Source organism: Lonchura striata, chromosome 4 (assembly GCF_050655825.1).
Source record: "Lonchura striata isolate lonStrDom1 chromosome 4, ASM5065582v1, whole genome shotgun sequence".
Classification (NCBI taxonomy): Eukaryota; Metazoa; Chordata; class Aves; order Passeriformes; family Estrildidae; genus Lonchura; species Lonchura striata.
The window spans coordinates 22,932,479-22,960,402 of NC_140706.1; the positions used below are offsets into that span (position 1 = coordinate 22,932,479).

At 40.5% G+C, this 27,924-nt stretch overlaps 2 protein-coding genes across 3 annotated transcripts; one reads left to right on the plus strand and one right to left on the minus strand.

The window, feature by feature from the left end:
• The first annotated feature begins 5 nt into the window (after nucleotides 1–5).
• LIAS (lipoic acid synthetase) lies at nucleotides 6–9,259 on the plus strand. Of its 2 annotated transcripts, XM_021533190.4 has the most exons (11): nucleotides 6–106; nucleotides 1,136–1,308; nucleotides 1,963–2,056; nucleotides 2,800–2,880; nucleotides 3,108–3,264; nucleotides 4,106–4,163; nucleotides 5,204–5,332; nucleotides 5,890–6,035; nucleotides 6,305–6,375; nucleotides 7,125–7,236; nucleotides 8,174–9,259. In XM_021533190.4, the coding sequence occupies exons 1-11, from the start codon at nucleotides 29–31 to the stop codon at nucleotides 8,224–8,226; spliced, it is 1,152 nt and encodes a 383-aa protein (XP_021388865.1). In that variant the 5' UTR covers nucleotides 6–28; the 3' UTR covers nucleotides 8,227–9,259. The 2 variants fall into 2 exon arrangements, with proteins under 2 accessions (XP_021388865.1, XP_085433924.1); XM_085577798.1 differs by lacking the exon at nucleotides 7,125–7,236 and having other exon boundaries at nucleotides 8,174–8,356.
• A 3,970-nt stretch (nucleotides 9,260–13,229) lies between these two features.
• On the minus strand, nucleotides 13,230–27,924 carry UGDH (UDP-glucose 6-dehydrogenase). The gene is made up of 12 exons (XM_021533187.3): nucleotides 27,727–27,924; nucleotides 26,950–27,118; nucleotides 24,556–24,657; nucleotides 23,013–23,213; nucleotides 22,732–22,929; nucleotides 22,099–22,246; nucleotides 20,741–20,835; nucleotides 19,322–19,452; nucleotides 18,505–18,638; nucleotides 17,340–17,431; nucleotides 17,144–17,254; nucleotides 13,230–14,495 (listed from the first exon to the last, which is right to left on the minus strand). The coding sequence occupies exons 2-12, from the start codon at nucleotides 27,109–27,111 to the stop codon at nucleotides 14,385–14,387; spliced, it is 1,485 nt and encodes a 494-aa protein (XP_021388862.1). The 5' UTR covers nucleotides 27,112–27,118; nucleotides 27,727–27,924; the 3' UTR covers nucleotides 13,230–14,384.

Here is a 27,924-nt window from a genome sequence, read left to right on the forward strand (position 1 = left end):
CGAGCGCGTCGCTCGGCTGGACGCCGCCATGTCGCTGCTGCTGCCGCAGAGCCGCGGCGGGGCCGCCGCCGCCCGGGGACTGCTGCTGCCGCGGGGCCGGGCCCGGGTGAGTCTCGCCGTGTGCCCCGGGAGCCGCCGCGGCAGGACGGGCCGGGCGGGCGGGGGCTGCGGTACGGCACGGCGGGAGCAGGAGCAGGCGCTGTGGGGCGCACGGCGCTGCCGGTGCCCGTGCCGAGCGGAGCTGTGGCGGGGGCACGGACCGTCCCCGCCCCGCACGGGCTCACGCAAAGCCGGCACGCCGAGCCCCGGCCCCGCTCGCCTGGGACAGCGCCCGGCAGCCGCCGGGAGCCTTGGCCACGCCGCTGCCCGCGGCCCGAAGCGCCGGGGTAACACACGCAGTGTTAGTCACAGAGCCCCTTAGGCTGGAAAGACCTGTGGGATCAGCCACTCCCGGCTGTGACCCAACACCACCTTGTCAACCAGACCGCGGCACTGAGTATCACATCCAGGCTTTCCTTAAACACCTCCAGGGACGGTGACTCCGCCTCCTCCCTGGGCAGCCCAGTCACCCTTTCTGGGAAGAAATTCCTCCTTATGTCCAAACTAAGCTTCCCCTCTGCAGTTTAGGACTCTTTTCTCTCATCCTGTCGCTGGCTGCCTGGCAGAAGAAGCCCATCCCCATCTGGCTACAGCCTCCTGTCAGCAATTGTAGAGACCCGTCAGTCCCCCTGCACCTCCTTTTCTCCAGGCTGAAGCCCCCAGCTCCCTCAGCTGCTCCCCAAAGCCTTGTGCTCCACACCCTTCCCCTGCTCCATTGCCCTTCTCTGGACACGCTCCAGCCGCTCAAAGTCCTTCTTGCAGTGAGGGGCCCAAAACTGGGCACTGGGTTTGAGGCGTGGCCTCACCAGTGCTGAGTACAGGGGAATTGTGTGTTACACTGCATAACTTAATGTGGTGTTATGATAGATAAGTCTGTTACACGTAACTTAAAATAAAAAGAGGATTATACATTTGGCTTAAAAGCTATTGGGAAAACATACAAAGCATGCGTTAACCAGCAAAAAGGCAAATTGTTGTTTAGTATATGATGCCAGCATGTTTGTTACTAAATAAATTACAATTTTGCTTGTTCTAGGTGTCAGGGAGCCATGTGTGTAAACAGTACGGAACATCAGGTTCTTTGCCAGGGGAAAAAAAAGAGTTCCTGCAAAACGGACCAGACTTACAGGACTTCGTCTCTGGAGATCTGTCAGACAAGAGCACGTGGGCTGAGTATAAAGGCAATTTAAAGCGTGAGAAAGGAGAACGGTAACGGTGATTTTAAACAACTTGAGTTGCTTCCCAGTATGATCTTGCATGTTTAGTAATAACTACAAAATGTATGTTATGTGTCTTTATTAAATTCTGTCCTACTGTGTTGCAAATGTAAGGATTCTTCAAGAGAGGACAAGTGTCATTAACTTCAAATCCATCAAAAATGTGGAGACATGGTGGTATGTTCTTGAGTGCCAGAAATTAAATTACAAATATACATCAGTAGGTGAATGTGTTGAAAAAGTACTACTGATAAAGAAAACAAAAAATGAAGACTTAAGTGAAAAAAATGTTTAATCTCCCATATTTCCAGTTATCGAGTGATCAGACTTTGTCATAGCTGTGCAATATCTGCTGCCATTAATGGTTGCAGTCTCCAGTGTGGCACTGTTCACAATCCCTCTGGAACCATGAACAGTTTTAAACATTTCAATGACAACAATTCCCATGCTTGAGTGCTGGAATGATGATGAACAGGGAAGAAAAGTCTGATCTGGCCATGAATGATGTTAACATTAATTGCCGAGTTGCATCAGTTTTCAAGAGACCTTTTCTTGTTGGGATCTGTAATAAATTAAAACAAATCTATTAATAAAACTTACCATGTAAGTAGTTTATTAATCTTTATGTTTGCTTGGTGTTATTCAGGCTGCATCTTCCTCCATGGCTGAAAACAAAGATTCCCATGGGAAAGAACTACAATAAACTAAAGAATACCTTGAGAAGTTTAAATCTTCATACGGTAAGTCTGGCACCAGCCAAGTGTTCCTGTGGAAGTAAGGCATAGTTTACATTTTTCTCTGTGGAGGACAGGTAGAAATCATGTCTTGCATGATCTTCAGAGCTGAAACCAAGCCCAGTGCTGATCCTTTTTGCTAGGAGTGAATTTTACCCCTAAAGATTAAGTGTGTTTTCCCACTATGATTTTAAATACTGGGGTTTACTACTTACATCACCAGAGATTAGAAGATGCTATGTGCAACTGTTTGTAATGGAGACACAGTTTCAGAGTTACATACTTGATTTTCATGAAAAGAAACTGTACAGATTTCATTAATTGTACTTTCCAGATAGTAAAAAGCTGTGGAAATGTATGGGGGGGATTTTTTCCTTTTTTTTTTTTTTTTCAGACTAAGTTCTTAGTTCTTTATGCTTTAAAGAATCACATACTTTGTGAACATTTTATCAGTTCTTACATTTAAAATATTAATGTTAATGGTAGTCTGTGCTAATTAATAAGACAGTTATGTGGCTGAGCAATTTTTGGAGTTTTGAAGTAGAGAAAATAATGGTAATGGATATCAGGAAGCAGTTATCTTCCTATCTGTTCTACTGACTTGTTAAAACCAGCAGGGAATTGTTAACCTGAATTATCACAAAAGGAATTATGTTTTGTTTGTAGGCTACTATTAAAATCCATCAATAATAATTATTTTCAAAAATAATATGGAAAAATCCAGGTACAGTACAGCCTTTCACCTTCAGGTATGTGAAGAAGCACGTTGTCCCAACATTGGAGAATGCTGGGGAGGTGGGGAATATGCCACCGCAACTGCTACTATTATGGTAAGTCATTAAGCATTTCCTAAGTGTTCTGTTAATGTCTGAGCTGTTGCTACTTTGTTGTTGGATCTTTACTGAAGTGGATTGGGTTTATTACAATAAATTCAGAGTAAAGCACTGTTCTAGTTTTTTTGCTTACTGTTAGGATTTATCTGATGTAGCTTATGCAGCTGTTCCCCAGCTGAGCAATAGTTTACAGTGTAAAGGTAGGAATGTCTTTCATGTTCCAGCTGATGGGTGACACGTGCACTAGAGGCTGCAGATTTTGTTCAGTAAAGACTGCCAGAAACCCCCCTCCACTGGATCCGCAGGAGCCTTACAACACAGCCAAGGCTATCGCCGAGTGGGGCTTGGACTACGTGGTGCTGACGTCCGTGGACAGGGACGGTGCGTACCTTGGCTCTCTTCTCTCCACTCCAAGCTCTCACTGGTGCTCCTTGGCTACACACAGCCCCCAGAAACAGTCATCTGCACAGCTGCCCAGGAGGACTGTGTTAAAGGAGTCAACAGTGCTGTGACTTCGCACAGTTCCTGCATATTCTCAGTATTTCTCTATGTCTGGTGAAAGACAACAGAAATTATGCTCTCGATAAACATCAATAAATACTACAACACTAAATATTTTATAATGAATTTTTAGCAGAATGCTTGCATATATACACCATGTTCTTACTTGGATAGGAAAAAGACAAACAATCATATACAATACCATTACAGAATTTCCTTCTAAATACTAAACTAGAATATATTATATATAACAAAACTGAAAGTTACATTTTCCTAGGGAAGTAGGAAGTAGCTCCCTTGTGGTGACACCATATAAGTGAGGAAAGCCATTGTAAAAGCTGTTCAATATGATGGAAAGTCCTGTGACTTCAAAAGGGCTTTAAAGAGCACTAATATATACTTCTCAATTTTTGTACAACTGTTTTTCAGACCAGAACCATAAATAGGTAAAGCCATTCTGTGCTCAGGGAGACAGGGAACCTACAGACATGTAAATCCAAACTCTGCCCTAGACAATCACAGTTAGGCTTTCTGCAGAGGCTTGGTAGGATATCTTTATATCTTTTGTAAGCCCTTGGCATAAGTGGTGAGACAAGACTGGGGTTTGATTGTTTTACTGTTTTGCTTTTAAAGTTTTAATTGGATGGGTTTTTTGGCTTTGCTAGTAAGTAGATGCATTTCTTGAACAGAAAGATTAATTGAATAATTGAAATGCTTCTAGATATGCCTGATGGTGGAGCGGAACACTTTGCAAAGACAGTCCGGCATCTGAAAGAAAGGTGTGTCATGGATGTATTGTTGTTGTTAAGACTTTAGAATGTGGTACTGCATGTACATCAAAGCTCCTTTAACTGGGTTATTCCAGGGGCCATGCAAATACAAAAGTCTGCCTCTAGCCTGTGTCCCTTTTTTTTTTCCTTCTTCATCTTTCTCATAGAATGGCCCCAAACTGTTTTGAATTTGGATTAATTTGCAATTCATCCCAGGCTTATTTAAAGCTAAGCACTGGATTCTTTCTTTGAGCAGACAGTGGGTTGATCAGGAAATTAATACATTCTTCCGAGGTATTTTCATTCCTGAAGCTTGGGCTCAAACACAGCAGAGTTAGGTAACTCTATTACCATGTGACCAAAGGAGTCTGGTTTCAGATTCAGCAGTGATCCAATTGCTTTTCATTTTGTCTCAGTGGCCATTTCCAAGTCTGTGATTGTACCTTCCTGCTTTCCCTGGCTGTGCTGCCTTCACCCTACATCAGTGCCTTGTATGCCATTCAACAGCACACTTGCCTGCCTGCAGAATTCATTTGTATAACCTCATTTAAGTCTTTTTCCAGGGCATCTTGGGGCTTGAAGAGTTTTTGCAGTTTTCCCCACCTGTCTTTTTGAGCTGAAATCAGGCTCCTGAACACCAAGATTAGATTCTAGACTCAGAGTCTTCTTATTCCAGTAGCAGAATTAAAGCTCCTCTGTATTTTAGAGCTATGATCTTAAACAAAACAAATTCCCGGTTTTCCTGTTGTGAGCTGAAATACAGCAAAAGCCAAATATAAGTATAAAAGCAATTCCAACAGTCTCTCAGGCATTCATGTGCACTCTTTATGTATTATTTTTTTAACATGTCTTTGTTGCTGGTTAACTTGAGTTTGCTATAAAGTGTAGAAACCTTTGGTCTACAATTATCCTGAATTAACTTTTCTTTGTTTATTAGAGTGTCACATCTTCAGTTAGAGGGTTTGGGGTTTTTTTTACTATATTGGAGTTTTTTAACAGCGGGCCCACAAAATGCCACAACGTGTTTGTTCCTCCTGTCTTGTTTTCAGGAATCCAAAAATCCTGGTGGAATGCCTAACTCCCGATTTCCGAGGTGACCTTAAAGCAGTGGAGAAAGTTGCCCTGTCGGGGCTGGATGTCTATGCGCACAACGTGGAGACGGTGCCGGCACTGCAGCGGTGAGCAATGCCCGTGCCCATTTCCCAGTGCCTGTTTGCCATGCCCATTTCCCGTGCCCGTTTGTGCCCATTTCCCAGTGCCCGTTTCATTTCCCAGTGCCCGTTTCCCAGTGCCCATTTCGTTTCCCAGTGCCCATTTCGTTTCCCAGTGCCCATTTCGTTTCCCGGTGCCCGTTTCCCGTGCCTGTTTCATTTCCCAGTGCCCATTTCCCAGTGCCCGTTTCGTTTCCCAGTGCCCGTTTCGTTTCCCGGTGCCCGTTTCCCGGTGCCCGTTTCCCGTGCCCGTTTCATTTCCCAGTGCTCGTTTCCCATGCCCGTTGCCGTTCCCGGCCTGCCCCGCGCGCGCCACCGCCGATCCCGCTGGCAGGGGGTGCGTGCGGCGCGGCCCGGGGTCAGTGTGGCGGCGCCGGAGCCCGGCCCGGTGCCGGTGCCCGACTGGCGGCCGTAAAACCTCTGCTCTGCCGCTGGGCAGAAATTGGCAGAGCGCGCCTGGCCTGGCGTCTCTAACTTCTCTGTGCCCTCCCACGTTTTCCCCCTTGCACTGGAAATATGCGAAGGAAGGTCCGTGACCCGCGAGCCAACTTTGAGCAGTCCGTCCGTGTGCTGAAACATGCTAAAGACATCCAGCCCGGCATCATTTCCAAAACCTCCATTATGTTGGGGCTAGGCGAGACAGACGAACAAGTATATTCAACAATGAAATGTAAGTTGATGTTGAATTAGATGCCAGAATTCACAAGTATGAATTTTACTGTGTTGGGAAACAATTGTAAGCATCTTTGACCCTACATGCCAATCAGCTTGCTGGTGCAGGAAATGTTTTTCAAGTTCCATTGAAAAATAAACATTTGGTTAAAGAAGACTGAATTTCTGAAATATTTTTTCTTATAGCTTAGAGATTCAATTTGACAGGTAAATCCATGATTTTCCTTGTGATCCTTCTGCCGCTAACAAGGAATTTTGTTTCTACAGTATTGCGGGAAGCAGATGTGGATTGTTTGACCCTAGGACAGTATATGCAACCAACAAAACGTCACCTGAAGGTAAAAGTACCTTGAGTTTACAGGCAGAGTTATGGTCCGTACCTTGCACAGCCATCCTTACTCTAACTGCAGATGTTGAGAAAAATTTCCTTCCATGTTTAGCTTGACAATGATTATCTGTTAGGGGCTCTTCACTAAAAAGGACCTCAGCCATCTAACCTCTTCCATCTTCTGCAGACTTCCCAGTGCTAGTTTCTGCTGTTAGCCAGTGAGACAGCTGGAGCTGAGGCATGATTCTGGAAAACAAGAGCTTCAGTGTATGTCTCAAACATAATTGCTGAAGCCAGTGCCCCTTCAGTGTCTTACAGGCTCTCCCTTAATGGTGCCACTTCAGCTGGGAAATTCACCATTTTCTGCTTCTGCAATCTGTCCAGAAATTTGCTCTCTGTTCTGTTCCTGTGTTTCACAGAATTAGCTGTTTGTGAAGAGATTTGTAGGACTGTTGTGGTTTTTCACTAACTTGGACAGAAAAAAAGGTTTGCTCAAAAGGATCATTCAAAAACAGAATGAAGAAAATTATAAAGCAACAACTAGAGATTAAATTCTGAACTTTTCAGCTAAATAAAATACAAATAAAATACATTTGCTTGGTAGAAGCAGAGTAAAAATGCGGTTTGTGACTTCACTGATGAAAGCTTTGGAGTGAAAAATTTTGAATTTGCAATGTAACTGTATTTAATTTCACTTTATGCTAGCTATAGCAATTTCCTTTGCATTAATACCTGAGCAAAATTAATTATTTTCCCCAGGTTGAAGAGTACATAACTCCTGAGAAGTTTAAGTACTGGGAAAAAGTAGGAAATGAGCTTGGATTCCATTACACTGCTAGTGGGCCTTTAGTGCGTTCTTCCTATAAAGCAGGTAAATTACTGAAAGGCATTGGATTATTTAGCATGCAACATTTTATTATACAAAACTAAAACAGCAAAGTAATGTGCAACAAAGCTCACCTTAGCTCAAGTACACCTCATATAGTTACCTGTATTTTAAAAATTAATTACACTGTTTCCTGTAGGTCATCCAAATGCATCATATGCAGTAATGTACAATTGTAGTGCTGCTTGACCTAATTTTTTTTTCCAAACCTATCCTGTATTATATTTAATGTGTGAGGCAGGATAAAGGGTACCAAATTTTCAAGTCTTCCTTCACATTCTGTCTCTTGGATGCTTCTGGGTTCAGCAAGGTCCTTGGTTGTTTGTGTTGCAATTTTGTTGCTTCAGGCAGAATTTATTTACAGGGCTTTAAAAATAATTAAGAGACACGGCAGTGCTTTTTCTGATAAAGCACTGGGTATGAAGTAGCAGCTGATATTAATGGAACTGTTGTGTAAGTACAACATCCTGCTTTTTCCTAAGGAAAGAGCAGAGAAGACTCATTTGGGGTACCATGCTGCTCAGTCTGTTTTAATGACAGCTCAAACAAGATTTATAGCAGGTTTCACTATAACTTGCTGATACTTTATGAAACAGAAATTAAATTTTAATTAAATCAATTCACTTTTGCCTGCTGTAGTGCACAAAGCAACAGAGCTCTTTTGTAAAACTGGACAGAAGGAAAATCAAGGTTTTGGGAGTGGAGGGATTGTGTTTTGGGTTACAGTTTTGAGTTTTTTAGATCCCTGCTGTATGTATTGGAAATGCTATTATAGATAGTTAAATTTCCTATAAAATAACCGGTGAAAACAGTTGTATTGTAGAATAGAACACTTGTGTTCAATAAGAATGTATTCTTCTGCCTTATTTTATTGAAATGCCTACAAATAATTTTGGTGTCTATTTTTTTTCCTTTTAATTAGGTGAATTCTTCTTGAAGAACTTGGTAGAAAAAAGAAAGACAAAAGCCATCTGAGAATGAGAGTAAACCTATTTAAAGGAGCCAGTTTTAAGAATCCTTTTTTTCAGTGCAAAATTATACTCAGTTCCAGAAATGCAGAACAGATGGTGGCTATTTGAATAAACTTACTAACTTTCCAGAACAATTTTTTCTCATCAAAACACATTATTTTACCTCATTTCTCCTGGCAAGGCTACAGCAACAGAATACTTCTAATGTTCAGCAAAAAGACAGAAGATAGAACTGATTTTGAAAGAGTGATGGAACTGAGGTGGAAGAAACAAACATAAGCTGGGAAGAAATACTGGGCAGATTTCTAGGTCTGCTACAGCACACAGTATAGCTGCAGTTAATATCTGTAAAGGTACTGATACTTTGGTGTATCTTACTACTATGTAACACAAGCTTGCAGGGCTCTGGGAATTATAGGAGTTCTAAAGAAAGAGTGTATGTGATAATGCACCAGATTAGGGCTTTCTTGATCTGTGCCAGAGAAAGTTTAGTGATACTCCTTCAGAAGATGGTATCCTAGCTGCATCAGAGAAAAAGAGCTGTACCATTCTGATAGCTAAAGCTTTCCCAGAGTTTGCATGTCTCCACATGTGAGCCTTGGTATATACAAGGTATCAAGCAAAAGAAAACTAAACGTCCTTTCTGACAAGACAATTAACCTTGTGTAGATACCATTAATTTAAACAATTTGGAAAATCAGAGTTGGTGTAGGAGCATAAATTGAGCTACCCATAATTTATGTACATGACTGTAACAAATGCCACTGAGCTGCACCGATGCTTCTTTTGTATTGAGTATGCAGAACTGCTGCAATTCTGTACTGTGCTCCTATTGCATGGCTATTGTCTTGTCATTAAAGGAAAATTAAAACCCCAGTGGTTGTTTGGTGGGTCTGGTTACTTGGCCCTTAAGGCTTGGTCTGGCTGCTAAATCTGAGTGCAGAAAGTGAACCACATTGTGGGTGAAGCATGAAATCCACTGTATATCACATGAAGCTCAAGCAGAAATAAAAACATGGCATATGCTACATTAGCAAGCTCTACTTGCCTCTCTTTACAGCAATAACCAATAATTCTCTCCTTAATGCTCAGCTATGGACATTAAATACCATCTCTGAACTAACTTGACCTGTATCTTTGTCAAGTTATTTGGGAAACATCCCAGGAGTTTATTATCTGGTCCAAAACTCCCATAATGCAGGTAATTCTATGACTGGCTGTAGTACTTTTCTAAATTCCTGGAGCAGAAGAGGAGTGCACACCTACCAACTCAGCAAAATGATAGAAGGAAGACATATACTTAACAAGATAATGTATAGGAGAAACTTCTATGAACATAATACTGTACAACTGAGGCCAGTGATGCCTCAGCTGACACTTCACAAAATGAAATACAGCAATATTAAAGCATTCTGAAGACAAAACTTTGAATATACTAATTCACCAGTAAAGCATTATGAAGACAAAACTTTGAATATACTAATTCACCAGTAAGGAGAAATATGAGCCATGAAGAGCAAAGAGGAGGCATGGATAAACAAAAGAATAGCTATGCTTAGTAAGGGCAGAGAGGCAAGGTTGCTGTATCTAAAATAAACAATATTATTCAGAAATTTTTAAAAACAAATTGCTACTCTGATTGCTAGTCCTGGAAAGCCCAGGTGTATTTTGAGCCAAAAATGCCCTACTTCAGCTAAAGTCCACTAGAGCAGGGAAAAATTACCAACCATTGCAAGGAAACTCAACATTCCCTCCACTGCAGCAGACGTAGAGGGTTGCAACATCAACTCCAGGATGCCCACACATTTAACAGCTGCCAGCCTTCATTAGAGAACCTACTGTAAAGAATGGTTCTGACTTGCCTACAGAGCAGATTTAACAGAATTTGACTTTAGCTTCTGCCAAATTACTGGTCTTTCAGCATATCAACACCAGAAATACAGAAGAAAGGAACTCTGAGCCAAATAGCCATTATCAAACAAGAGAACATTGCACAGTGACTTTCTTACAGTGAGAAAAATGATGCTTCTTGAAACACATATTGTGTCGTTTTAAAATTATCTTGTGAACTGCTGCTGGGTGGTTCAGATGATCTCATGCTCTTATATAACTGTCTGCCAGCTGTCTGGTACCAAGTGTCAGAAGCTACACAAGCTTTTCTAGCTGCATATTTTGCTGTGGATTCTAGTCAAAGTCATACTTCACAGATTGGAGAAGGTCTTTGCCTGAATTTTTTTAACAACATTTGGGGACAAGCCCTGAAGTGATTTTCATAGTTACAAATTCCTGCTTGTACAGGCATCTGACTTCCACCACTCTTGCCCATTCAGTTTTTTCCATAACTATGTGTTAAAGCACCAAACTCTCACAAATATCCTTTTTGTAATTCAGCACAGGTTTCATGACTGTTCAGTTAAGTTTCATGTTTGGCAACATTTTCATTTTGTATGTCAATCATACCATTCTGTCAGTTTGATTCACAAAGCAGATATAAAATATTTTAAGAAACATTAATCATCCCTGCAATGAGGAAAATATTAAACTGAGTTTTGGGAATAAGATTTAGAGCTGACATAGACACTTTAAAAGAATGAATAGTCTTTTTGGCATCATCACTTCAACCTACTACACTGTCTGAAACATAATTAAATGTTATTCATAGAGAATTGTTGCATCTTCCAGTAACTGCAAGTCCTTAGGTGAACTGAACACTGGCTTTGTCAATTTAAAAACAGTTTTGAATTTTTTCCTACTTAATGAATAATTAATATTGGTGTGCCTTCCATTTAAAAAAATGTGAAGTATTTATGGTTCTTTACTACCACTTGTGGTAACTTACTGCAGGTGTTCAACTTGGAGCAGAAATTTTAGTTTGATTCCAGCATTCCTAAATCATATCTCCATTACGCGTTGCTGCATTAACAATTAAATTTCAAGTTTAGATGTTGAACAAGATGATAGAACAAAAAAATACTCGAATGAGAAGTTTAAACTTTTTGGCCAGTACAAAATCTCACTCCTGTCTGCTCCTATAATAACTAGTTTTGGTCAAAAATGTGTGTTCTATTTACTTGGAGTATTCTTGGCTGCTATTGTATTCCTGGAACTAGACTAGTTTCAGCAGGACCAAAACATTAATACATATACTCAGAACAAAAACATTACATCTTGCCTGGCACTTAAAATTTATCTGTATACAATTTATCTTGGGTAAGACCCAGTTTATGCATTCTGTATCCTACTACTTCTAGACTTGTATTAAATCCTGATTTTCTTCAGCTGTTGTATTCTTGTAGTGTAAAGCAGTGTTACCAAGGAATTGCATTTTAAGAACCCCATAAAAAGAATTTCAGAGCACAGGAGCCCATTGGTCGTTACACAATTCTCATCCAGAATGATGAATGTAACATCCATACACACAAATTCAATAGTATTAAACCGCATTCATTACTTGCACTACTCAAGCTTTCATAACAGGAACTCAGGTCACCTCCAGTTCTTATTTCCCTGATAACTGTACTCTGAAGATGATAGTTTAAGATTCAAGGTGCTGCACAAGCTTCTGAAGCCCTTTTTGGCCTGTGCTAAGGTTCTCTAGCATATATGCAATGTGTGTATTGCTGTATCCTGAAGGAACGCCCCACTGCATTCATTCCCAGTCCCAGGTCTCCCACTAAAAGAATACAGCCACCAAGAAACAAAGTTACTCTAAGAAAGCAAGGGAAATGCCAGTACTAGTTTTACCTCTTACTGCTCTCGAGAAAGGATCTGCTGCTCCCCCTTTGCTAAGAGAGGGAAGCGAGAGTGATCCCACTGTAATGAACTTGGCCATTCTTGAATATCTTTATGACTAACCCACAAGTCACAATTCAAGGCTTTGACTAATTCTGCAGGAGAAACAGGGTAGCAATAGGGGTAACAACACTTAGTTTTTCCATCTCTTTGGGATGGCTTGTGAAAAGCCACTGGAATCCTGGGAACACTTTCATATTCCTAAAAGGGGCAATTCTTCACGCAAGAGTAACAGCTCAACATCCACTTCAAACTGATGAAGACAGGTCCCATACAGACGCACTACTCCTGCAGGTGTGTGCAGATTTCAGAAAGGCCTCCTGATTATCTGACACCTCTACTCACCCTCCTGGTTATGATGGGCCCTGAAGCAGTGCTCTGCCAACCTGAACAGTCAAGGACAAGAGATCCTTGGAGTACAACTTGCCAGCACCCTCTTCTTAATCCCAAAGGAACAGTGACCAGCCAGCCCTCTTGGGTGTTGCAGGGCCAGAGAAGCCAAGAGGACACTCACCTGAACACCAGGGTGGTCTGGTGGTCTGTCTTTTGGATCACAATGCTTACAGGGGCCACACTGCAACCCTCGCTGCATCACAGGCTTGTTACATGAAAGCAGCACTAGTCAATAGGGAGGAGGAAATGGCAGGATGAAAGATGACAATTTGATTTTAAGCCCCCATAATTCCCACTCACTTTGAATGGCTTTTGACATGTGAAAAAGCTTACAGGACAAAAGGCCTCAGGCATATTTGCCCAAAGTGCTGGATGACTGCTGCAGAGTAAGTCCCTATGTGAAAGCCATAAACATGCAGAACCTGGAAGTATCTGCTTCAAGGACACAACTATTTCAGTCAGGTAACAGTGTCTTGTATTGTCTATCCAAATTGTTATACCAGTTCCCTAAATCTTCAAGTAACTGTCCTAAAGCTTAAACTATATCTACATTTCTGTGGGTAAGCAGTTACAGTAATAGCAGTCATTACCAAGACTCTGATCTTACCTCCTGTTTAACTATTGGTACACCATGCCTGAAGGCACACCAGTCAAATAATTCAGAAATTTGACCAGTTGCAGGATAATTCCCTACCATCCCAACACTCTATTATTCAACTAAGATGTCTCTACCTTCTAGTCTGAAACCTGTTCATGGTCATCCTTCTCTATCTTCCCCTCCATTTCAGAACCCCACGCAACAAGCCAAACACTGACAAACACTGTCATCTCAAGGATTTTAATAGCACTGGCCAATTGAGAATAATAAAAACAAGTAGAAACAAAGTAACAGTAAAGGCAAAATATCAAGAGAACATTGGAAGTATTAATTCCTGTTAGTAAAATGAGGTAGGAAGCTGATTTATGGGGCTGAATTTATTTTTATCGATTTCTTCACAGTGGAGATTAATTTTTTGCAGATTCATTAAAAAGACTGCTTTCAGATGGAATATGCCATGAAGAAAGAAGATAACTATCAGGTACCATTAAAGCAAATATTTGTTTTTTACTTGGGCTGATACCAAATTAAGGACATTTTCCTTAAATTCAATGTTCAAACAAGCAGAATGCTCCTCTGCTGAAGACAAGTTGTGTCGCTGTAACTTTGGGAATACTTGCCCCAGGAATCTGATTAAAAAAAAAAAAGTGTGGCTGCACATGGAATGTAGGCAAGACAACCAAAGAATGAAAACTGAAGATCTTCCGGTGGATCAGTTTGTAACTGCTGTCCACCGGCACTAATTACATGACTGATGCCTGCAGAACTATGTGGTCTCCCAAAAGATGCACTTTAGACTGCACCAGTGTCAATGGAGCCCAACCAGGACTGGGACATTATTTCTGAAGTCAGTTCTACCTTAGGGCTGGACCTAAACCCTAACAATTTACTTAGAAATGATCTTCTGACTTCAATGCCAGTTAGAGCACACATTTAACAAGGCAAAGAATCACCCAAAAAAAAAAAAAAAATTGGTGAGACCAGAGCTCCAGTCCATAGATCACAGTTTATATAGACTGATTACAGTCTATAACTGGACTAAGGTAAAAAGACATTCTATTTCTTTTGTTTTAATATAATTTGAAATATTTAAAGTGCTGTTTAGGAACATTTCTGGAAGTAGAAATCTGCAGTTTGAAGGTAAATTTTCACTTAGAAGATGATTCATTATTAGAAACAGGTTTGTACCATCTTCAGTAATGAAAAAAAATTGCTATAAAAATAGAGATTTGAAAATAGACTGAATTCACATGTACCAGGTACCATTTTTAGTGTAAAACTGTTTTAGTTTATGAAAAATATATTTCCTTAACAAAAGCATAGGCTTACAGTATTATCACTAGGAAGATCAATAAAATTCCTTCAGTATCTATTACACATTATACTCTAGGCTTTTTGACAGGTGGATCCTGCAGGCTGAATTTAGGAATTTCACATGAAGAAGCAAAAGGAATTCTTTTGGCTGACACCTTCTTCCCAATTGTTTCAATCTGAAAAAGAAAACACATTTCACAAGTCAATGTGGCAAGCTAACAATCATGTCAACCTATGATGAATCTGCAAAGAACATATTTTATGAACATTAGAATAAAACAAGCCACAAAGCATAGTGTGCCCAAGGACAGCTTCTGTTACTGGAGTTGCAAAGGGTTTGTTAAAAAACCAAAACAACCAACCAACCTTTTACAGGTGCCTGCTTTGCCTACTTAAAGCTGTATATTGACAATTTGAACATTCATCTGCCTCATCTTCCACAGGACTACAAATGCCATAAAGTGTTTCTGGGTATTCATAAAACAGGGCTTCAGACTCCCTTTCCTAAAAATTTATACTAACTTAGCACAGAAAAACTTTTTGCCTCCATAATGCAGTAGACTGTTTTTGAAGCAACACAACTCTGAAAGGCTAAAGGCAGCCAACACAACAAGTGAAAGCCTGTTGCATAGCCAACACACTCAAGGCAGGTATGGCAAAATTCAAAGGGTAAGGCAAATGCCTCTAATTTCTAGGTCAGACTAAGGACAGAGCTTGTAGAAGAGAAAACACCAACTAGGTAAGACAGCTCTGACACTCAGTAAATAAGCAGAACTGTAGCTTTCCTCTTAAGTAATGCAGGTCAAATACAAAGCTCCAAAAGACAAATTACTTCAACTATTCTATTTTAACAAAATTTTGATTAACATATTCTAGGCAGGCATCTGAGTTAATGCTGAAGAGCATTGTTTAAACATTCAAGAGAGCTATATGTGCCATATTTGCCTTTAACAGCTTCAACTGCCTGGTTAAATGGATTTATACAAGCTGGTTCACAAACAGTGCACATACTTGTAGCTTAAACAAAGAAAAAATATCCAGAGAGAAATCCTATAGCCATTCTAAGAGTAAGCACAGTACTCAGGGGTACAGGGAATGAAAAGTGACTGAAATATGCATCTGATCTGGCCTGCAGACTTTGCTCTTACAGTGTCTGGCTGAGACACTTCCATCAGACTATTCTAGGATTTGGTGATTCCAGTATTAGTCAAATTACATCTATGCTGAAAGTGCTTCAAGCTCTTCAACCAAGGCTTACTCTGCTTTCCCTGCTTGAGACCTAAGCAGGCTCTTTTCTCAAGTCAAAAATTACTCTGCCTAGAATCATTCATATTTCCCATTCATATTTCCTGAATTAAGCTTTACCTGTGGAAACAGGTTATAATTGAAATGGTAGGTGTGTTTAAAGTTATTTAAATGCTAGTTTGAGAAAAAAAATTTACTGAGAAAAAAATTTAAAATTACTCAAATTCATAGGTTTGGATTGTATACAATGGAATTGCTACTAGCATCAGGCTGTCTAATGCAATAGCTTTTAACAAGGGAAGTTAAAAGATGAGGGCTCTAAAAATTTATTTGGGATTGTCTGTTTAAGACAAAAACCTTTTGATTATTTTATGCAGAAAATATAGGTCATTATTTAAATGTCTTTGCAATGATATTCTGGATGAAAAATCTGGTTAATAAACCTGGGTGACTAATTGCATTCTGGATGGCAAGCACACAAATTAGTTAAAAATTCAACTAGAATTTCATAGAAGAAACACGAAAGTACAGTCTCTGATCTATAAAGTCTTTAAGCCACAGAAGACTTCAGAAGATAAATTCATAGGAGAAATATCACACATTAGAATTTGATCTAGAATTTGCTACTAGCTTAGCAAAACACTTAGCTAAAAAGTTAAGGTTTCTCTCTCTGGTATAAACAAACACCATTGTTTGGATCTTCTGGCTGATCTTAATCAAACACAAAGGACTAATCAGTCATCTCCTCCAACCTCTCAAGTAATTCTTGAGCCTTTCACTGACTATCTTCAGATATATCTTTGCATTCACTGCTTTCGCCTCCAGTATCAGCCAGCTTTGTTTCACAGCCCTCTGGGAGCAGAATCTAAAACTTCCCTTAATAGTTTGTCCAAGTGAAGATCTCATTGGCTGATAAACATTTATTACCTGCATTACATCTTGTTCAGTGTTTAAGTCTCATATCTTTAGTAAACCTGCTTATGTTTTCTGTGAGGAGCAAAAATGGTACTAACAGCTTACATTTACTTCTGCAGGAAGTGTGTTTTGCTATCCTGTTACTGTCAATTTCAAAAGATTTTTTTTTTTTAATATTAAAATAAGATTCCAAGTAGAGGCTATGGCATAGGTTGTAACATACAAACAGTGCAGGGGCTGGTTTTGGAGTCAAATATCATGCCTAGAATAAATTTAGGCATGAGATTTAGCAGTTTTTCAGATTTACCTCCTAACTCCATTATTTCCCTACTGCAAGAAGGGCAGAGCAGCATTCAGATGTTAGATTTATAGTTGCACTCCATGACCTCAGATGTTTTTTCCAACCTAAATGATTCTAAGGCAGGCTTTTACTGTGGAATGTTAATAGCATGGCCTCAAATTTAAAAGCACATCAGTCTGTGAAAACAGTAACATAGTGGAGGAAGACAGTACTAATGAACACTTAAGAACAGACATGTTTACATGTAAATTCTCACCTCTAGAGGTCTTTTTTCCCCACTTGCTACTCAGTGACTGAAGGAGGAGAGCAATAGGGAAGAGAGCAGAAGGAAAGAAATATAAGAAATATAACCCAGATGATTACCTGGAAGCCAATGACTTGTAACTCATTGTGAAGATCATCTAGAACTCTCCTACCATCAAAAATAAATGCAGGCTTAAGCATTTTCTTATGAATACGCTCATAATCCAACTCCTGTAAAGAGTAATTAAAACAGAATAAATAAGTAGCATAGCAATCTCTCTTTTTTTCTTTAGTAAAAATTAACGATAGCATTTACCTTAAACATGTCCCATTCAGTGCAAATTACAAGGGCATGAGCTCCATCACAGGCTTCATAGGGATCTTCACTGATAGTGACCAAGCGAGACACTGTACAGAAGGAAAATAGCTTTTTTCTGCATGTCTTTATCATCAGCCTGGCATGGCTCTGCCAAATTAGTCTCCTTCCTTGCCCTACACAAGTGGTCTCAAGTCACTCACCTAGAGATATTTTCTACCAAGATACTTAATATTTTGATTTTACTTATTTAAATGAAAGCAGGTCGTACATGGCAACTGAGCAGTTAGAGCTCTTAAATGTTTGAAGTCAAGCATTCAAATTTGATGTAAACAGTCAAGCAAATCTCTAGAGTTTGAAGTAACTATGGAGTGCTCAAATGCCATCTCTCACAAAGGTCATTGTCTGTATAACAGCAGCACATCACAGTTTCTGTTTTACACTCAGTTCACACTAGAGAAGAGACACACGTGGCTCCCCAGGGGCTGCCTGAGCAGCTGCCTAGAGGAAAGCCTCCCCTTTCCCTTCTAATTCAAGGGCATGTCTAATAATGTACACCCTTCATTCTTCATCACAGCTCAATTCACTCCATTCTCTTCACCTCTTTGCCCCATCCATTAACTCCATTCCCCCTCTCCCCAGTAAGAAAACAGAAGTCCCAAATACCCCTTACCTCGGCAATCATAGGTGATCATTTTAAAGGTTTCTTGAATGTAATAGAACAAAGTAATTTGGAAGTGTTATGAGGGAAGGGAGAATGCTCAATAGTACATTCCAGAATCACTTCTTTATTTCTATTTTAGATATATGAGAATGAACTAAAATAGAACTTGGGGCACAAAGGAACTGTCAGAACTAGTCTGTCCTGGATATTCTTACTTCTTTTCCTTTTAATTATTCAGAGATAAAATTCTAGGCATCTATTCAAATGAGTGTTTACTGCAAGAAAAATATACAGTAGTTGAGAATTACCACTTATCTACAAAAGCTGCAGGGAAAGGAAGAAGAATGAGAGTAAACGTCTGAGCTATAACAATCTTTTAGTAAGTGTAACCAACAGCACAATGATGTCATGCTGAAAATGAATTTATAATATTTAAACAGACCCGTGTATATTGAGAATAGGGTGGGAAGAGGGGAATAAACTTTATATGAGAATTCTTACCTTGGTTATCTTCTGAGACACCCAGATGTGAGAGATCTAAGATGATTTGTTCCTTAGGTACTTTAGGGTCATAGATATGCAGCTTTGCTCCTTCATCCATTAAATACTTGCTAATGTAGATACTGGATGACTCTCTAAGGAAGGGAATCAATCAGTTAAAGAATCAGGTTGCTCGTTCCAAGTAATGAAAGTTCTCATGTATCATGATATGCAATGCCAGAGTTTTTATATAATTTTTACATTAAATATCTTAGTGGCAACCATGCCAGCAAGAAACCTGTAATCTTGATGGACACCAAGAAGGATAATATTAAAAGGTCTGTAACTTTTTGCTGAATCATCCAAGAAAGATAATGAGTCTGATGACTCCTAAATGACCAAAATTGTAAAGGCCTAGAGTTTATAAGCTTTCCCCACAAACTGCAGTTGAAAAGTTGTAACAAGTTTGACCTTACAGAACAGAATGAACCACTTCAGGAAACTTTGATTTCACAAAGCAACTTGGAACCAGCTGCAAAAGTGTTTGCATTCTTTTCTGGAAAATGGAAGGAGTCTGTCAAAATCTATCTTGGCTTGTACTAAAAATTAATAAGGACTAGAATCATCTGCAACTTCTGCATGACTCAGGTCTGCTGTAGAGGTCAAGAATCACTTCTCACCCATTTAAGAAAGACTAATCCTCGTTACAACCCAATGCAGTCACAAGAAAGAAAGGTCCCAATATGCAGCCATCAATTCAATGCAGTGGTTGGCATTAGCTGGGTGGCAGGTGATAGCTGTAAGAAATCCATGCGGTGAACTGAGCTTGCTTGCTTACCTTGTGTCCCCTGTATCCTTTTTGAAAGCAAACCCTAAAATAGCAATCTTCTTGTCAGTGACAGTATTAAACAAGCTGTCAATAATGCGGGAAGCAAATCTTCTTCTCTGATAATCATTCATGTCTATTACCTGAAATTATACAAGCCATGATGGTACAGAAGGGAGTAATTTTAAACTATAAACAGATTCCATTAACAATCAAACTGAACTACCCACGCATAAATTTAATAGAGTCTTAAAAGAGTAACCATTTTTACTCAGTATCATAAGCAATCCAAAGATAAATTTAATTTATCAATTAAATTCTGAGATAAATCCTATTTAAAGAGTGAATACTGATGCACATATATACATCTTAACATGCATTATCTAGTTAAAAGTCTATGATTTTTTCCAGACTGCTTTTTTGCAAAATATTAAAACTTACTGCTTTCCATGTCTCTGCCTAGAACAAAATTTCAGTGTTAGGGTACTTGCTAGTACCCTAAAATCTGTATGTGCCATTGCCAGACCCACACTTTCTTAACATGCCTTGTGTAACAACTGTGGGAATATTTTTAGCTTTTTTAATCCACACTAACAGATGCCAGTACACAAAACCTGTGTAATTCAACCACACTTAAATGCCTCACTTTCGTTTGTTATGTGCAAGTGTTCCAATTGTTCCTGGGATGAAGAAGAGCGAAGGGAAAACAGGCTAACCAAAATGAAGGCCAAAAAAACCAAAGCTAATAAGGTAGGAAAATCATGTACTTGGTATTCTGTGGGCATCTGCCAAGCAGCCTTATATTGACCACCACAGACAAATCAGGACAATAAACCAAAAGGGTTGTTTGACCATACCACACATCTCAAAGCATCTCAGTCAGGACTACGAAGAAAAGTGAGGTGCTTTCACTGGTTAATAGGGAAATGCTTACAGACTGAGTATCATTGCTGCATTGGAGCCAGGCCTGAGAGAATCCCTTTATTCCCAACCATTTCTAACCTTAAACAAGGGAACAACAGCAACCATATTTATTTTTAAAAATAGCAAGATCTACTGAGTTCTTTCAGAACTGTAAAAGTAGACCCTGAGGAAAAGATCACAAGTTCTGAATTCAAAGTGGACAGATACCCAACGGCAAAAGAAAGACAGGAGACACATGCTTGTACTGCACATCTTCTGCTGCTACACAGCTTCACAACTCATTTGATCCAAGTAACTTAATTCACCCCAAAAAAGCTGAAGCACCCACAAGTACCAAATGTCAGTGTTAAGCCAAGGGCCATGAAATATAAAGGTGATTAGCACTAAGGTATCTGCTCCTTGGAGCTGAAACAAAGTTTGTGTGGACAATGCTTAAAGGCTCAATGTCTGAAAGCTGAGTGCTGAAGAAACACCGCCCCTCTGAAAAAATTGGTGAAGAACTTGTACCTGTTGCCAGTAGCGAGCTACCTCAGGTAAGTTCAGTGCCTCACAGAGGTACACTAAATTCAAGACATCCTTCTGAAAACAGCTACCTCCAAACCCTGAAAGAGAGAACAGTTATTTTACAGGTGACTATGGTACTGATCCTAACCAATCTGTGCAAGCAAGTAGTTCCTGACAATCACTGGACATAGTCAGCATTGTAATTTTCCCCAGTATTTCACTGCTAGCAAATGAAAAACCTCTATCTTTTAAAATCCAATTCCTAAACCTACTTTGTCAGCTACAGAAGGCTTAATTATGCTTCATGTTCCACTGAAATCAATTGAAGTTTTAACATAGAAACCTGAACCTGTATGAGAAAAAGCAACTGAGGGCTATTATTAAAAGAAGGTACACAAGTTCATGGGCCTGTTCCCCCCCGCCTCAAGATTTAGACTAATATTTCTCAAAACAAGTGTGTTAGGATTAGGTTCCTTCCTCTTGTACCCCCAAACTGATCATTGCCAGGAACGAAAGATCACCACAGCTGACCAAGGGAGACTGATACAGAGGAATCACTGAACCTAGAACTTTGCTCAGCAAGCAGAGTCCCAGAGACAACACACTGTAGAAGGAATTACAACAACTTAGTAGTGATTTTTGGTAATGCATTAGCTATCTATTTTTCACTCCTGCATAGAGTCTAGGATTGGTTATATATAATTATGTTATTTTAAAGTCACACTTTCTAGCATGAAACCATACAGAGAGGCGTTAGTCTTGTTCTGAAGTTTGAAAGTTTGATGCACCAATCACCATTTCATCACATTTTACTCTCTCATAAATCTAATCCAGAAATGACTGCATATGGCATTTAGTGCCATGGCTTGGTTGACAAGGTGGTGATTACTCAAAGGTTGGACTCAATCTTGGAGGTCTTTTCCAACCTTATGATCCTATGAATTCATCCTCCAAATTAGAAGCTGTCATCACACATTCTGAGCTAGAGGTATTCTCTCCCTCAGGCCACTGGCAGCAACTCCCAAACAAAACTGCAGCAGTTGCAATTGGGAAGACATCTTCCCAAGCACTGTTGTCAGTGATGCTTCAGAAAAATTAAGTCACAGCTTTTCTTTCCAGTGTCACAGGCAGGGTAAACCATGCAGTTTCAGCTTGCTGGGTCTGGAGCAACATCAGTTCTACATATTTTACGAGAAAAATTGATTTATACTAGTATTCTGCAGCAATATTTTCATACATTAAGCACTTCTAATGCTGTAGAAAATTTTTGATTTTCTAAAATCACTTATTTCAAAACACTACTGGTACACTATTAAACAGAAGCCCAATGGGGAAAAAGAAAGGAAGAATTTTTCAATTACCAACACTGGCTTTGAGAAATTTATTTCCAATTCTTTGGTCTGTTCCAATAGCTCTTGCTACTTCTTCAACATCTGCTCCTGTAGCTTCACACAGAGCACTGATTGAGTTAATGCTGCTGATTCTTTGGGCAAGGAACGCATTAGCTGCCTGCAAATAAAAAGCATAGTAAAGAACTTCATTTTTTCAGAAACCAAGATATCCACAGACCAAAGGGAGTTGCTACTGAAAGGATTACTTCAGTATCTATGCAACTCCACTGACATACAAAAGGTTAACCTAACGAGCTTAATATACAGATGCCAGTTAATGGGATTTTAAGCAAACAAGACAATGCTTAACTTGCAGAGTTCGAACCATTTTATGACAGTAATCAGTTTCGGCAGCACTGGAGGCTTGCTCTTATTAATAATGAACAGCAATAAAAGTGAGCAAAGACTTCACAGAAAGTCAGAATCATCTATTAATTAGGTCAGCTGATCTGAAAAGATCAATATCCTTTGACATCCACATTGGGTCCTCCCAACCTAACCTGTCTTTCCTAGCTGCATCACTCAATGCCAACAAAATTCTGTTTCTGAGCTTTGTCTCACACCCCTTGCTCATTGCAGACCACAACAGGGAGCAACACTAACCAGTTTAGAAAGTTCTGATGACCAGGTATTGGTTGTGAGGATTTTTTCCTTGGGCACCCAGTGCTCATAAACAGCACAGAGAGCACGGACAGCTTTCTGTCCCTCTGGAGAGTCATCTCCACCGATGAGCACTCTGTCCGGGTTCTTCAGGTCCTTGATGGCCGTTCCTTCAGCAAGGAACTCCGGGTTAGACAGCACCTACACGCACAGGAGAACAAGAGCAAGTAAAAGCCAAAGGAAACAGCCAGGCTTTAAATACACAACTCAAAGATTATGTTTACCTGCAAATCCAAGTTAGGCTTAGTATTAGCATCAAATATTCGACGAATGCTCTCTGCAGCACGTACTGGAACTGTGCTTTTCTCAGTGACAATTTTATAGCCATTTGAATTCTGTACAATTCTTCTAGCACAAGCTTCAATGTATTTTAGATCAGCTGCTCGGCCTTTTCCCATTCCATAGGTCTTGGTTGGTGTATTAACCTAATTACAAATACATGAAAGGGGAAGAAATGTTACAGGTCAGTACCTCTCGTGCTAAAGAGGCAAGGTGAAATTGTGAAATTGTTAGCATTGATGGACATTTTCCTTCTCAGAGGAAGGAAAATGCTTCTACCCCAGAATTCTTCTGGTTGCCACATCACATGAAGAGGTATTAGCTGTCTCAATTACACATTTTGTTTCCTACAGAGAGCTCATTGGTCTCTATTTAAATAAGATTTAAACAAGAGCAATTCATAGCAGTTCTGCAGGCTTTGATGGAACAATCCTTATTCTGGAAACACCAGTAATTTCTTCATGACTACGGCCAGATACCTTTTGTTACCTATCCTATACTAGGACTGCAAAGACTCATGCAAGAATCTTGTGGCCAGTGAGGCAACTATAGCTTAAACTCACTTTGCAATGAAACCCAAGCGTAGGACTGATGAAAATAAGTATACTGATGTACACAGAAGAGGCAACATGAGGGAAAACACGTAGTTTAGATTAAGACAGAGGGTCCTTTTCATTACAAATGGAAAGAAGAAATGGCTACAACATGTAAAACACAACAGCTTGTTTTGAACCAAGGACAGGTGGCAATCTATGGGCTGGATTAGTGGCTGTCATCCAACCACATAGCATTCATTTGAGACTTAATGCATGAAAGAAAATACTGTCAGAAAGGGAGCTCCAAAGTACAGTGCCCTAACAAAGAGGAGACCTCACAAAAAACCAACTTTAACAAAAAACATAACTGTGGCCTGCAAATAGCAATCAGTTCTTTTGGATTCTGCATTAGTAACAACCTCTAGATTACAAAAGGGTTAATCTTTGACTAAATCTTCTTTCTAGTGGTGTCAATAGCTTTGAAACATTAAAGCCATCCTTGCTTCCACTAATACACTATTTTGAAAAGATTCTAGAAATAGGTCATCTCTGTAACTGAATAACCAGCATACAATTCTTCGTATCTGTCTAGGAATTTTAGCATTATTATCAAGGACCCACAGGTTTCACCAGTACACTGCAATGACAGAGCTGCACTACATTCTGCTCTGACCCCATACACCTAACCAAATTAAACAGCAACGTTACCATTTTGACTTAGAACCTGTTCATTTGTCAAAGGTGCTACTGGCTATAAGAAAAACAAATAAAAAGCTTACTGAACACTTTTCCCACAGTACACAGAAAGACAAGGAGAAATCTGTGACACAGCGACATGACACTGCTAACTGAATCTACATGACAAAACAAAGGCAACTTCTTAAAAGAAAAGCAACATAATGATTTGATAAGAAAGGAAAAAAAAGAGAAAACCACCTTCTCCTAAACTTACAGAAATAAATACAAGATCAGCTTCTCTAATGGCATCATCGATACTGGTGGAAAAGAAGAGGTTTTTTCCTCGACAGGATTCTACTACTTCTTGCAACCCTGGCTGAAAAAGGAGCAGAAAAAAAAACAAAAACCAGTTACGATGAATGCAGTTAGAAGAACAGCAAACTTTATGCCCAAACAGAATATAATTTCAGATACAGAAAGATTTTTTTTTTCCCCCATCAGTGCAGCATGTTTTCAGCCTGGCAGATGTAAAGCTTCTGAAGACTTGCACAGTAAAAAAAGTTAAACTATCGTATTCAAAAGACTCACAACACTGTCCTGAAAACTTGAGCCACACTGAATTGCATATTTGCACAGCCAAATTTTAGCTTTCAGTTATTCCTGTACTCAGTTCTACTACCACAAGAAGGAATTTAAGAAATACCTGTAGAGTGATATTAAGTAGATTCAAGAAGAAGTCTTTCAATATTCCCTAGACTGCAAACAAAAGAGGCAGTCTCAATTCTCCTTTTCCCTCTGTCCATGATCCCCTCGCTATCAGATCTAAAACCACTTCAGCACATAAAAACACCCCACAAAGTCTTCTACCAAGTAAGCAAGCCCAGATCCAGTGAAAGCTAGTCAGCAGAGACACACAGGAAATCAAGACCACTCCTTTCAGCAACTACCCATCTTTGGGCCAGATGAAACTTATCTTGGCACCACTCCTACAGTGTGGAAGAATCACAACAGCCGTAATATGATTAAATTCTTTCCAGAGATACATATAGTACTGTAACACTTTCCCCTCTCTTAGCACTTCCACTCAGACAAGAAAGGCAGGAGGTCACATATAAATGAGCAATCCTCTGCATGGATTTTTAAGGAATGGTCTTAAAAAATTTTAACCAAGATATTTTGTTTGAATAGTCAGCCATGCGCTGTCATATGGCAATCATATCTCCAACTTGAGACACCTATCATGACATTAGAAACTTAAGTAAATGCCAGAAAGGCAAAGGTTCACTGGATGGAGAGAAGAAAGGAAGGAAGGAGAAGCCTTCTTATGCAAGACATTTTTACTGTCTCATTTTACATCAAATACCACCCAATTAGAAGATAAACAAAGGTCAGAACAGGCAAAATAACATCTTACAATCCATTGAATATTCCAACTATGGTCCTTACAATGGGATGTAAATAGAAAGGCAGTCCATGAGACAATTTCTGACACTGAAAAGAAACAATCCAACCCAAAAAACCACAAAAACCTCACTGTGCAGTGACTCAATTTTACAACTGTCTGAACTAACTCTTGGCAGTTTTTGTACATTCTTTGTAAGCAAAGGACACCATTCCAGGAAACAGATGTTACAAGTTTGGGTTTTTTGTTTGTTGTTTTTTTTTTTACAAACATGCCAAGGCAAGCTCTATTTTAGCTCATTCAGTCTAAGTGTTAAGAGAAAACAATTTACTTGTTTTCAAAAACTATAGTCATGTCTCACCTGCTAATGTGAACATTATACAGAGCTTCCCTTGAATTTATAGGACAAAGACGGTCAACTGATCTTGACTTAGTCACAGTATAGCTCTGGTTTTAAGAGGGAAGAAGACCTTTTATAGCAAAAGAGCAACTGTTAGTACCAGTCAGATGCCTTGTCTTTGGGAGATAAGTAAAGATAAGCTTTCACTCCTATTAAAGAACTCAAATCTATAAAACCTCTATTTCTTGAAAGAAAGAAGGAAAGAAAAAGAGACCTATTCTTTTATGATGAAAAAAACTGGAAAAAACCAAATGCTAAGAGAAGCAAAATAGAAAAATGCTTTACCTATTTTCAAATTAAAGTAACTCTGTAATGAAGGAGTGACAGTGTGGTACATTTATTTGGCCCAGTTTTCTTAGGCCAGATTGAAGATTCATGGTACAACTGAATCAGAAACATGACTGCCCCAATCTTTCCACATACTTAAAGCTGGGCAGCACAGACTGGATTTTGGCACTATTCAGAATGCAAGTAAAGCTAACAGCTGAGTATTACACATTTATACTGTGCTACAGCCCAGCAGGTAGGTAGTATTTCTAACTAAGCAAGAGGACTATGTTATGATCAAATCAGGTCCCAAAAGAAAGTCAGCATGATTTAGCACAATTCACTATATACAGAATTACTTTTTCCTTATTAGGCCCTTCATATAATCATTAATACACATCTGCATCAACTAAGTTATTTCAGAAACCTGGTTTAATGAACAGTAGCAACAAGCAGGTGTTCCAGAATACTCTTTTTGAAGGACATCAATGACATGATAAGCTCGACAAGCTTCAGGAATGGGCTACAGGGAAATGCCATATAGCAGGAAGCAAGCAAAAGCAATGCTGGCTGGAATAAAAGACAACAGTGATGTTTACCTCGTAGATTGGGAGTGTGTCTGAATTCCAGGCATTAATTCTGGCCTCATTGACATCCACAACAGTAACTTTGATACTGGGGCACATCTGCGCAATAACGCTACAGGTTGGCCCACCAACATAACCAGCACCAATGCAGCAAATCTTCTTAATTTCAAACATGATTGCTCTAGTAAGACGAGAGGGAAATGGAAAATCAGGAGCTACAAATTAAAATACCGGCCAACAATTCAAGGCAAACAAAGAATATCAGTGATTTCAGATTTTATTATGCTGCAACCCACAGAGGCGTTTCCTTAGGGCTGATCTCTTGAAATGAGCTGCTGCCCCTCTCTCCAAACCGGGAAGGTTTTGGAGCCGGCCCCTCTCCGGAGCGGCAGCATACAGAGACCACCAAAGAAGCGTTTCTGCGGCGGCTGCGAGTGGCGGCAGCCCGAACGCCACGCCCTGGGGCCGCGGAGCTGCCGCTGCCACGGCAGCGCCCGCCGCTGCGGACGGCGCTCGGCGGCACCGGCGCGGCCCCGGCGCGGCCCCCGCCGCCCCTCGGCCCGGAAAGGGAGGCCGCAGCCCCCGCCGCCTCCCGAGACAAGGCTGCGGGCCGAGCCGGCCGCGCTCTCCCCGGGCCGGGCGGGCGCCGCGGGCTCCATCCCCCGGAGCGCGGCGGGAAGCGAGCGGCTCCCGGCCGCGCCCCGGCCCCGGCTCCGGGGCGGGAAGGGCCCCCGGGGCGGCAGCGGCGGCACTGGCGGCCGGCACCGCAGCCGCAGCACGGACACTCACCGCGGGCAGGCAGGCACGGTCCGGCCCCGGCGCCGCGGGTCGAGCGGGAGCGCTGCGGCGGGGATGCTCGGCGGGGATGCGCGCCGAGCTCAACGCGACTCTCCGCTGCGAAGGGAGCGGCGGCGGCTGCGGCCGCTATTTAAGGGGCCGCGGCGGGCCCGAGGCGGCTGCTTCATGGCGAGGACGCCGAGTGGGGCC